This window comes from Parambassis ranga, chromosome 1 (assembly GCF_900634625.1).
Source record: "Parambassis ranga chromosome 1, fParRan2.1, whole genome shotgun sequence".
Lineage (NCBI taxonomy): Eukaryota > Metazoa > Chordata > Actinopteri > Ambassidae > Parambassis > Parambassis ranga.
In genome coordinates, this window is record NC_041022.1 from 9,223,287 (window position 1) to 9,235,470 (window position 12,184).

At 41.2% G+C, this 12,184-nt stretch overlaps 2 protein-coding genes across 2 annotated transcripts; both read left to right on the forward strand.

Moving 5' to 3' along the window:
• Positions 1 to 298: 298 nt before the first annotated feature.
• Positions 299 to 5,322, forward strand: LOC114433050 (pre-B-cell leukemia transcription factor 1-like). Its single transcript, XM_028401313.1, has 7 exons — positions 299 to 991; positions 1,724 to 1,797; positions 4,151 to 4,377; positions 4,447 to 4,637; positions 4,718 to 4,853; positions 4,940 to 5,096; positions 5,229 to 5,322. The coding sequence occupies exons 1-7, from the start codon at positions 840 to 842 to the stop codon at positions 5,270 to 5,272; spliced, it is 981 nt and encodes a 326-aa protein (XP_028257114.1). The 5' UTR covers positions 299 to 839; the 3' UTR covers positions 5,273 to 5,322.
• A 1,945-nt stretch (positions 5,323 to 7,267) lies between these two features.
• sid4 (secreted immunoglobulin domain 4) lies at positions 7,268 to 9,884 on the forward strand. Its single transcript, XM_028401246.1, has 8 exons — positions 7,268 to 7,425; positions 7,941 to 8,087; positions 8,160 to 8,294; positions 8,626 to 8,798; positions 8,875 to 9,061; positions 9,143 to 9,322; positions 9,411 to 9,677; positions 9,758 to 9,884. The coding sequence occupies exons 1-8, from the start codon at positions 7,377 to 7,379 to the stop codon at positions 9,760 to 9,762; spliced, it is 1,143 nt and encodes a 380-aa protein (XP_028257047.1). The 5' UTR covers positions 7,268 to 7,376; the 3' UTR covers positions 9,763 to 9,884.
• The last annotated feature ends 2,300 nt before the right edge of the window (positions 9,885 to 12,184 follow it).

Genomic DNA, 12,184 nt, shown 5'->3' on the forward strand with positions numbered 1-12,184 from the left:
CGAATGGCTGCGTAAAGGCTGACGTAATGACCGGATATACTGAATGTTGCTTTCAAAATAAAAGCAAGACTTGCTCGGAAGTGAACTAACCGCTATTCAAATGTTTATCATTAAATTGTCATTGTCGAATGACCCTGGTGTTTTGTAAGGACGAAGGATGGCTAATGTAATTTATTTTTTATTCACACAGTTAAAAGTCACTAATGTGCAGCAGACAAACGTAATGAGGCCTCTGCCGGAAGTCGTCCCTCCTTATGCTGTGTAACTTGACAGTGGGCAGTGCTGCTGCTCCGTGGTGCTGAGTGGAACAACCTAGGGGGGAAAGAAAACGACAATAGGCAACAACAAATGATTAAAACCCGGCAGTGGGAGGCTTGGACCGAACCAGACGGGTGAAGTTTTGCAGGAATGTCTCCTCCAGTCCGCATTTTAGGTGAACCTGACGGTGTGCACTTTTAATGACCAAGCAGGCAGGCGTTCGGGGGCTAAAAGGAGAGCAGGAGAGGGCGACGACAAAACACACTCCTACTATGTGAGATAATAAGCTTTACCACAGTCCATGTGATTATTTTTACACAGTATTCTCTCTATTTTTTACTTATTTGGAGAGACGGTGATTTGTAAATGACCAAATAGCATTTCAAGCGAGTTTGGTAGTTGTCATGCTTTATATTATACCAAGCTCTCTCATTTTTTAGTAGCCTAATCTAACTGTGAAGTATTTCACTTCTGCAGAGCCTCTCTGCTTTTTAGTGCAAGTAAACAACTAATTTCCCTCAAAAAACACCCTGCAATAAATTTCTATAATAATCCCAACATACCAAAGAAACACTGGAGGGATGGAGGGCCAGAGCCACCTTAGTATTGGATTAAGAGGAGAGGATGACACTGGTGACATTAGGGATCATCACAGCAATGGACAGCTGCAGCAGGACATCCTCCAGCAGATCATGCCCATCACAGAAGAGAGTGTGGAAGAGGCCCAGGCCAGGTAATCACAGAGGTACAGGCCTGAAGGAGTCAGTGTTTCTCAGGCTTCCACCTCTCATTTCCCTACATGAACATACTGTTGCTGAAGACACAGACAGATGTCAGAGGCTGCTTTTCTTGTTTCATAGTCATTTGGGAGTTTGGTGGAAGAAGTGTAGTCACTTAGGCGTCATTGTAGACACACTCATTGATCTTTATATGTATGCTTGGTTCTGTGTGTAAGGTGTTTTTGACTCTGTAATAGCCCTGCTTGATCAGATTTAGGGTAATAGTCATTGTGTTGGTTGGAATGGTTGCATGGTAACATGTAGCAACTTAGATTTCAGCAGTTCAGTTTTGTTCACCAAAGAGCTATGCTGGATCTTGTTTGTGCAACAGTTCTGTTGCCCAAAGAACCAGTCAGTTGTGAAGTGATGCATGAAGAGTGCAGCACCTACCTGTTGGCTAAACACCTTGGCCTTTGTGCTACCTAAAAAAGACTTTAAACTTCTAAAGCTTTAGATGTTTGGAATGCCAGGCACATGCTTTTTCTTCCTTTTGGTTCACAGGTCTAGTACACACCAGTCTGACATCCACTCAGCCTGCTTAGTTTTATAAAAAATCTGCACAACCTTGGTTACAATTGAGAACTGTGTGTTAGTTGAAAAGCTCTGTAAGGTTTATGGGTGTGCTATCAAAGGATTGTTTGTGTAATTTAATGATCTTTCTTTGATTTTTTTTGTTCCCATAAAAGGAAACATGCTTTAAATTGCCACAGAATGAAGCCTGCCCTCTTCAGCATCCTCTGTGAGATCAAAGAAAAGATGGGTAAGACTTTTTATTTATATCACATCAGCCAGTAACGAAACAGGTTGCATGTTATAACATTTTTTTTTCGAAGATGTCATTTGCTGCCACACAATGACACATCTGTGACAGAGACTGAGAGAGAGATTGGAGACACACAATTACACATGAGCCCAGCTTCATTTCCCCAGCTTTCGTTAACCAGATGTTTTTTTTGTGATTAATGCACTGTCTCTCTTTCTCCCTCTCTTGCTCTTGTGCTCAGAGTGTCGCATTGTAGCGTTTTCTGGTGGGATTATTCTAAAACTCATCTTCTGCTGGCTGCCTTGATGATTTTTGGTGATGCTCTCCTCCAAAAGTTCAGATGGTGCTACAGCAGGAGGAGCGTCACAGCAAGCACCAGGATCATCTAATCTGGGTGATTAACATTAGGAATGTGTGCCAGCAGTTAAGATGATGAAATGTTTATGTAGCTATAATTGTTTGTGATTCACATAAACTGGCAGGATGGTTTTTACCATTTAATGTTACATCATGTCCTACACAACGCACAGCAGTGATATAGAATGTACAGCACATGACCAAAATGTAAGTTTAATTTGGTGGAAATGCTCTTTACTTCTCTTTTGGGTGGATAACTCCCTCCACATAAAGTACAGGGAAGTTGTTGTTATTACCGTATTTCATTCATTTAGCTTGGAAACAGGAAGCCTGATAATGACAGCAGGTTGGATTCAGAGTTTCCATGGCAACTGCCGTTCAGCTTTTTCAGTCATTTATAGTCATAAGGGGGAAAAATAAGAAAAAGTCTCCATAACTGACAGGCAGCAAAAGATATACTGTCAAGATTCTTGCAGAAACTCTGTTGCATTAGTCTGCATGTTCATTTCAGTTGTGTAATTCTTACACCAGAGCGTGTGTTGTGTTATAGTTTTTCAAGTACATCAGTAGATGTTTGGTGAGGCAGAGGGAAGGCTACAATTCACAGCAGAAGCCCTGCTTGTAAATGAAGGAACACATGCAACAGGGCTGACTCATCGTGTGTGTTTTTTTAAGGGAAAGTATTGCGTTAAGGCCTGACACACAATGATTTATTAAAGGGTTTCATATCGGATAAAAATTCAACAAAATGATGACACAGTGAGAGAGAACGGGGCTTAAATCAGAAAAGGGAGGACAAGAAAGCTGTTTAGAGGCTTCTGCTTGTATGGAAATACTCCTACTCTTATTTATTGTCTCTGTTTTGGTACATGCTCATGCAGCTATGGCCTTAAATATGTGCAGAATGACAGTGTTGTTGGTTTCTGATGTTTTGTATTTTACTGACTCATTGTTTGAATTAGGATTAATTTGGATTAATATGCCTTTTACAAAAGAGGCAGGTGCCATCATTTTCTATATTTCTTCCTGCTCCCTTCCTTCCTCTCAATGGATGAGGGTGTAAGGTCATATAATATGTTATATGGCATGTTTACTGTGCCCAGTAGGAAGTGTGCAGATGAATGGCTACATCTGCAGAAGATATTATCTCAGGGACAACCTTATCTGCCCTGCATAAACATGTATACATCTGTTTTTTAGATGCCATTGTTTGTGTTGACTGGGTCACAGGAGAGGGTGGCGACAAGAAACGCACACAACCCTGCTCTGCTGTGTTCTCTTGCATGGTCATATCAATTCTGTTTGATTGAGTCCTATCAACAACTCTTTACCTGGAGTTTATATTATTTCAACACTGTCTACTCACGCATAAATATTACTGAGAAGCAAAATAATGTGCTGTAGTTGTGTGTGCACTTTCAAGGTTAGCCAGATGTGCAAGCTGTCATTACCCTTGTTCTGGATTATGAATGGGTGATGCTCCCTGAGAACTACCTTCTAATTGCGGCCTAATTTGCATAAGCGTGCAAACTAGCAACCACTCAAATGAGCTCTCATTCTTCACTGAGTCTTAAAGAGCTGACGTTAATTAACAGCTGTATGTCCATGCTGGGATGTGTGTGTGTGTGCGTGTGTGTGTGTGTGTTTTGTTCTCAGCATGCCAAGGAATGCAGGCATCTCTGCTTTTAGGTTACAGAAAACAGACTCAGCTAGTCACTTTACATCCTCCAGCCAACACAGATCTGTAACTGAGTTTTTTATTGTCACCCTGACTTTAATAGAAAATAGAAAATTGAGACTTAAATACCTGTGGTTTGGGTTCAGTTTATTGGAGTTTGTCTGGAATCAGAAACAAGATCTAAATAAAGAATCTATAATACAGTACGTGGAGTTTTTGTATTTATGTGGGTCCTCGCTACTGGTTGGTTTTGAACATCTGTCTTACCCAGCTGATAGCTCAAGTCTGTCTCTCTCTCTCTCTCTCTCTCTGCAGCCCTCAGTATCCAAAGCATCCCAGAGGAGGACCCACCTGACCCTCAGATGATGCGACTGGACAACATGCTGTTAGCAGAAGGTGTTGCAGGTCCAGAGATGGGCGGGGCCTCTGCAGCTGTGATAGGAGAGATGCTTGATGACGGTAGCATAGAACATGCGGACTACAGAGAGAAGGTGGCTCAGATACGACAGATTTACCACGCTGAGCTGGAGAAATATGAACAGGTGTGTGACCTACTCTGAATCAATTTGATCTTCGGGTTCTTTATTTATTTGTCATTTTGTCTCCTACAGGCATGCAACGAATTTACCGGTCATGTGATAAACCTGCTGAGGGAACAATCCCGCACACGGCCCATCTCACCCACAGAGATCGAGCGAATGGTGGCTATAATCCTCCGTAAGTTCAGCACCATCCAGATGCAGTTAAAACAGAGCACGTGTGAAGCTGTCATGATCCTACGGTCAAGGTTCATGGATGCCAGGTTAGTTACTTTTCTGCCTTCTCAGATTTAGTCTCTCAGCCTGTGCAGTGTAATAACAACAACTGTCTCCTTTCTGTCAGGTGCAAACGCAGAAACTTCAGCAAGGTAGCCGTGGAGATTTTAAATGAATATTTTTATGCTCATCTGGCAAACCCCTATCCAAATGAGGAGGTGAAGGAGGAGCTTGCCAAGAAGTGCTCCATCACTGTTGCTCAGGTTGGGATCACAGGAAGGATGGACTTGAAAACGTAACTTTACAAAAAAATCCTGATAGTACACTGGAATTTTTTGTATTCACTCAGGTCGCAAACTGGTTTGGCAACAAGAGGATTCGCTATAAGAAGAACATTGCAAAGTTCCAGGGGGAAGCTAACCTCTATGCTGTAAAGACAGCTGTGGATGCTGCAAGTGTGTCATCAGTTGCTAGTCTAGCTAGCTCACCAGCTACACCAAGTTCAGGTAAAACACACACACATGTTTTAAACTGGGGTTAATTGTGGGCCTTTCCCCCCCTTCCACTCCTTTCTTATTCACTGACTTCACATGAGACACATTTGTAGTCTATTCTTCCCCTGTCCATTGTGCCAACAGGAGGATACCCAGCCCTGTGTTACACACCAGACGGGGATCTGTGACAGACCACCATGTGGAGATGTTAGTAAAACAGTAAACGTGTTTTACCTTTCTGAGCAGTCCCTTTTGTTGGCTGTGTTTTTTTAGTGTGTAATTTGCTGCTGCTCCAGAATGGTGTTCACACTTGCAGCCAGTAACATAATAATGTATTTATTTCATTTACATTTATGTCAACACAGTGAACATCTCTACAACAAAATAATAATGGATTAACAATAGTGTTTTTTTCTCAACAGCTATCATCATGTCCTGCTTGTCTACAGCATCCATTATCGTCCATCCTGCTCCTTGGACTAATACAGACTCAGTCTAGAGGTCAACCTTAGGATGAGTCACATATGGGCTTTGCAGGATGTTTCCAAAAAATATTGTTTTGTTATTTTTTACGATCTATATTTTAATAAATGTGACACCACAGTTTTTTAAAACTAATTACACATTTTACAGACATGTCTCTGTAAAAAGTATTGTTTTATTTTGAAGGGTCAGTGTCTGCATGTATTCATCATTTTAACATTAAAACAAAACAAAAAATACAAAAAAAAAAGATGCATGCTCATTTTAGATGTTGTTGAACTGTTATTATATAAATTTTTCTAGAAAGTACATAAATACATCACCTGAGCAACAGTTAATAAGCACTTTGACACATACACTATCCTTTGGTGTTGCTTTGAACAGGAAAAGAGATTTCAAGCACACGTTCTTCCAGCAAAAATATCCTGTTCCTCATTGAGTCTTTATGAGCCTGTGTGTTTGTGTGTGTGCCCTCTGGTGTTTACTGATATAACTGCATCCAGTTTGGCTTCAGAGTAGTCTTGTTTTTCTGAAACTGAAACAGATATGTTGCACCTATGCCTTCATAACCAAATAGGGTTTATATATTGATTTTAGGAGACATGCAGCTTAAAAAAAAATCAACATACGGTATGAAACATTTGAAATATCAAATTTTTAAATGCATCACCGAAAGATCTTTAAAGATAAATAAAAAATGCTCATTGATATCTGAATGTTGAAAGTCCACTGGCTTGTACCTGGTAAATCTTGTATCCTACATCTCTTGTGTTTTGTATGGAAACAGTACAGGAAGAGATGAGACATGAGTGATGTCATGTATATCCTTTGCCTGAGTGCATGGCAGGCTTAGCCTCCAATATTTCAAAATAAGGGCGCACTGTCATCCAAGGTCAACAAATAAACCGTTTAGTGTAATTTTAGTGAAGGGTCCATTGATTAAGTTAGATATTAATGTATCATTGTTGTTTATATGCTGGAGACAGCTGGGGAGGAGTAACAGATAACATGGTGAGTGCCACACAGTGGTGTCTTTATATCAGTAGGATGAAATTCCGTTCTGAATCAATGGAGTGCTCTTTCAGTGCAAAAAAAGTAACCAATTATATTTGTGCTTATTTATAGTTCTAGTTAGTTGATGTGTCAATATTATGTTACATTTCCTGTTTAATGTCATGCAGTAAAATGACTTCTATAACCCTATATTTTAACCTGTAACGCAAGGTTTATGAAATTTCATTTTTTTAACTTTAATTTTTTATCTATTATTTCTGACTATACACGGCAGCCTACAGCAGATGTCTAAACATAGAGAAGGACAGTTGTTCTTTGAGACTTCCCTTTCATCAACCTCTATCACTGTATGCTCCCAGATCAATACTGACACATTGAGTGTTTGATGATTTTCTCAGAAAGCTGAATAACCCTCTGAAGAGTTTATTGATAAAATCAGTCCTCCTGCAGCTCGGCACGTTTGCAAATGATTGCAAAATACCCAAAGTCAGGTTCTGTGTTTTCCACCAGTAAACATCCTGTGCATGTAACATCAATGGGCTGATTTATCTGTTTGGTCACTTAACTGCATGTTAACTCAAAAGTATTTAATATTATTCAACCCCACCAGAATTAGAAGTTTCTCAGCTGAGATAAATGCTAAAATGTAATATTTCTATGTATGACCAGCACATGTAGGCAATATTTGAACTGGGGAAGGGGTGAGGGAATGGTTAAAGGTTGAAAGTGATAAGAGACAGACAGAGAGGCTGTGCACAGCAGAGAAAGTGGGACTGCTCAGGCTGCTTCATCATCATGGATCTATCACCCTGGGTTCTGATCCTGTGCTCTCTATTCTGTTCAGGTAATGCGTAATTTGCTGTAGGATTAAGCATGACTTGATGTATACTTCTGTCATGTGGGTGGCTTTACTGTTAGTTTGTGCAATTGTTGTTATTTTGTGCCTACAAAAAGAGATCACTTTAAGCACAAGAACATTTTAAAATGCAAAAGCTGTTAGCTGTGTCTTAGGATCATTTATAGACCAGAACAAGGCTCTATGGATGAAAAAGTTCCTATTATGTTGCTGTGTAATTTTCTAAGCATTGTACCTGTCACTTCTTTTGTGTTGCCATGGTGACAAATTTGGGACAATGTAGTCCTGTATGAGAAATCTCCAATTTATTTTTATTTTATTATTATTTTACATATTTTTCTTTGTTGCTTCTTTCAGTAGCACTGGCATTCAGTCCGTGTATTTGCTCAGGTTGTTTACTTTGGGGTGGTGATTGTTTACCAGGCCTGTCTAAAGGTTCACTGAGTTGCCGTGCACATACATGTATTTTTACATCTGTGTGTATGTGACTCTTGTCTGTGCAGTGACTGCTCAGGCTCCTGTTGTCTCAGTGGAGCCCCGAGCTGCAACTGTGCACCAAGGAGAGTCGGTCAGTTTCAGGTGCAGAGTAGAAAGCGTGGTACAACCAGTGCAACTGGAGTGGAGAAAAGGCACTAATCATGCATTACCAGGTAAAGAGTGTGAATGATAACAGTTCATGTAATATCTGTGAGGTTTCACTGATTTCTCCTGTTTCCTTGTAGACAATATGAAGATCGGTCCTGATGGGTCTGTGCTGACAGTTGCAAATGCCCGACCAGGCAACCAAGGCCAGTACCGCTGTGTGGCATCCAACTCCGCGGGTCGCAGCTTCGCCAATGCTGTGCTTAATGTCAAATGTGAGCACATCTTTCCCCAACTGTGTGTGTCCAATGACAAAGCTCTAAGGCCCCTGGAAAATGTAATCTGGGCTAACTTGCATTTAAAGTAAATCAGCAAAGTTTGCATTGTAAAATCAATTTAATACTGTGCAAGGGTCTGTTTAAACCAAAACCTGATCCTATCCTAAACCTAACCACGTGGAATACAAAGGGAATTGTGAGTGAACGGATGTGACATTTGCACTTGTTAAAGGCAAGCAAAGGTTTAAAGTATATGTATGATACTATGTATGATACTATGTCAGGTATGGTTTCAATATGGTTCTGAACATCTCTGTCTCTCTCTCAGATGCTCCAAAAGTTCGCCTGACTCCTGTGGGGCCCCTGCGGGTCAGAGTTGGGGACCCTGTGTCAGTGGAATGTCGTGCCCAAGGCAGGCCTCGCCCCACACTACTCTGGAAACGCCAAGGCTCAACTCTGCATTTGGTTACTACAGAGACAGATGACGTCATCACCATACAGGTGAGGTATTAGTTATGCTTAATTTGGCTTATTTAAATTTTCAGTATGCTACATGATATGACGTGTGTCTTCTCAGTGGCCTGCAGTACGTCCTGAGGACACAGGAGTTTATATTTGCCAGGCTGAGAACATCGAGGGGGTGACAGAGGTCAAGATTGAGATCACTGCTGAGAGTGGGCCTGGAGCACCGGTAGCCTCAGTGAGCGCCACAGAAATGACAGTGGTAGAGGGACATACAGTCGTAATGCAGTGTCAGGCCAGCGGTATGAAGTCTTCTGTAACAGACATCGCTTAGTTATGCTTTCACCTCTTCGTCTTCACTCGCCGCTCTTCCTTCCTCCCAGGTTCCCCTGCACCTGTCATCTCCTGGTCTAAGCTCAGGGCGCCATTACCATGGAAACACACAGTGAATGGTGGTGTTTTGACACTGACCAGTGTGGGCCGCCAAGACTCAGGGCAATACATCTGCAATGCAACCAACATACACGGCTACAGTGAGGCGTACACGCAGATGGAGGTGGAGAGTGAGTGGACCACACACAGTCTACATCCAAATTTACATTAAAGCATATTCCAAAGTAATCCTTCCTATTCTTCTTCTTCTTCATGCAGCCCCTCCGTATGCCACCTGCCTGCCAGACCAAGTGAGGCTGCAGCCCGGAGATGCTCTGCGTGTGCAGTGCCTGGCACACGGCACTCACCCCATCAACTTTGTGTGGAGTCGGACGGGCAGGGCGGGCTTGCCTGCAGGAGCGGAGTCCACAAAGGATGGAAAGCTGCTGATAGCCCACGTTAAACAGAGCGATAGCGGAACATACAAGTGTGTGGCCACCAACCACATAGGCTCGAGTGAGGCACAGGCCAGAGTCATCGTAAAAGGTGAGCTGGTGTCCAGTGAAACCTCATTTTAATGTGTGTTTCTTTAACTCTCTAATCCTGTCTGTTTCCATTTTTTACAGCTTAAAGTAACCTGATCATACCAGGCAGGAGTGGATTGCATTCATGAAGACCAGAGCAAATTATAATGAAATAATTTAATATATGACAATATGTGATGATGTCCTTCAAATATTCCTGAAAATTTTGGTTTTATTGTGCATATCATGTTAATTTTTAACTTTTATAGAATATGGATACACTTGCTGTTGTTACTGCTGCCTCACACTGACCTTTGAAAAGCTTTTACTAGAACTCCGTAGCCGCTGACAGTATGTGTGTGGGAGTCTCTCAAAAACGGCGTCTGCACACTGTCTTCTCCCTCCCTTCATGTCATCTCCTAAATCTACACCGTTACACTGTTAAAATTAAATGGCACAAAGCAAACAAAAAGTTTAAAGATGAAAAATAAACATTTAATATACATGTTTATTATAATAAAGACCTAATAAACATGTTTGTTTAATGTGTAGTTGTAATTTGTTTAATTTCATTACACACATAAATAGTACATTAAAAATAATTATAATAATCTAGGGTGTTTATACTGTAACTGACCCCATTATTACTTTATAGCTTGCAGATCAAAACGTTGTCAAAAAATGTTTGATTATATTACACATCACTAACGATGTAAATTGGGTAGTATCCACTAGATTTGTTAGCTCATAATGCTAACTGGTTCATCTGCAGTCACAGGGCAATTTACCTTAGAAGTTAGCTTGCAAGGAACCAGTAGCTGACCACGAAGTGTTAATAATACTGCCAGTAAAATCCTAGACATAAATTATCCAGAAACACAACAAAAAAACAAAAACAAAATGCAGAGTATAATCTGATGCTACAAAAGAATTGCCTACAAATTCCCTTTCTCTGGGGAATGTGGGGGAGTGATGGGTTTAATATGGAGCAACAGGGAGACAGGCACAAAGTTGTTCTGTTCTAACACTGGTCTTATGTGATTTTTAATGGCGAGCTGACAATATGTAACTTTTTTATTCCATTTGTGGACACTTTAATTAGTTTAGAGCTGGTTTTGTCTGTATTGAAGTGCGATCACTGGCACATAAATAGTCCTTCTGACCTTGCACTTACAGGCCTTCTCATCACTTTCCTATGAGTGTAGCCACAAGGCCATCACTCCTCTAAGCATTGCGAGTAACAGATTTACTTTGTAGCACTGTTTGGAGCATGTTTGCATGTGTTTATGTGCGCTAGGTGTTCACAGCATATATATGTGTGTCAAAGTATTTCGATTACCACCACATGGTGGCAATATGTAGCTTTAAGGCACACACACACACTGCCTTCAGGAAACAAAATCTGAGCTGTCACACTGTTAACAAATAGAGGAACCGATGCAATTGAAGCATTGTTTTCTAGTTTTTATTAATATCTGTTATAAGATTAGGAGACAGAAACCTTTGGGTGATCATAGCAGCTCTCTGTGTACATACGAACCTTCTAAACAGGCAAAGTTCTCTTTGTTCAAACAAATGTGTTGCAAAGCGACACACCCACTGTTGTGCTGATACACTAAATTCAAAGCAGCTCTCCCTAAATGAGGTGTTAGATCGTCATTTTAGGTTATGTGGCTGCAGTTGAGGGTTTGAACAGTGAGCTACCATTTCCAAAGCTGCTGCCAGATCCCTGAGCCTGTAGTCTGTATCTGCAGCATGTGATTGTGGCCTCTCAAAAAACGCCTAACCTCTATGGAGAAACAGGACCTTTTTCCAGTATTCCTCCCTCCATCTTTACAGGCAGTCTTCAAAGCAGTGGAGGAAACATCTGCCCTCTGTCTCTTCACTCCACCCCCTCACTTCACAGAGGGAGAGGAGGAGATAATATAACTACACTACAGAGGACAGTAGACAAGGGAAGTCCACATCAATGTTTAATTTAGATAAAGATCAATTTAGGTGGAAATCATGTGTCATCTGACCTGGCTTTGTATATAATATACATAATACCTAGACATGGACATATGCTTTCTAATGAGGTCTGATATAAACACAAATTTTCAAATTGGTTCAGGATGACGTCTCAGACACGGGATGTGCGCACACATTCATACAGTTTTTCAAGAAGTTACATTAGTTTACATTACAACTTCAGTAGACAGCAGTGCTGCATTGACAGATGGCCACACATGGCTTATGTTAGGATTAAGAGGTGATGAGAAGGGAAAAACAAATACAGGCAAAGACAGTGTAACACATTTTCATTTTCCTTCACACCATTTATTCCAGTCATCATCACTCTGCTGCTGCTGCGGTTTTAGATGAACTGCTGTAATGCCACATTAAAACCATGCCATTCAGGAAGGAACCAATGAGCTGAGAGCTTCCCCAGGAACTGATAGGTGGAAGGTAGGGCGCCTGCCAAGTCTGTTGCTATGGTTTCCACCTGGTGAACACGGATAAGCCGTGGTGGGGCCGCAGTTTGTAACA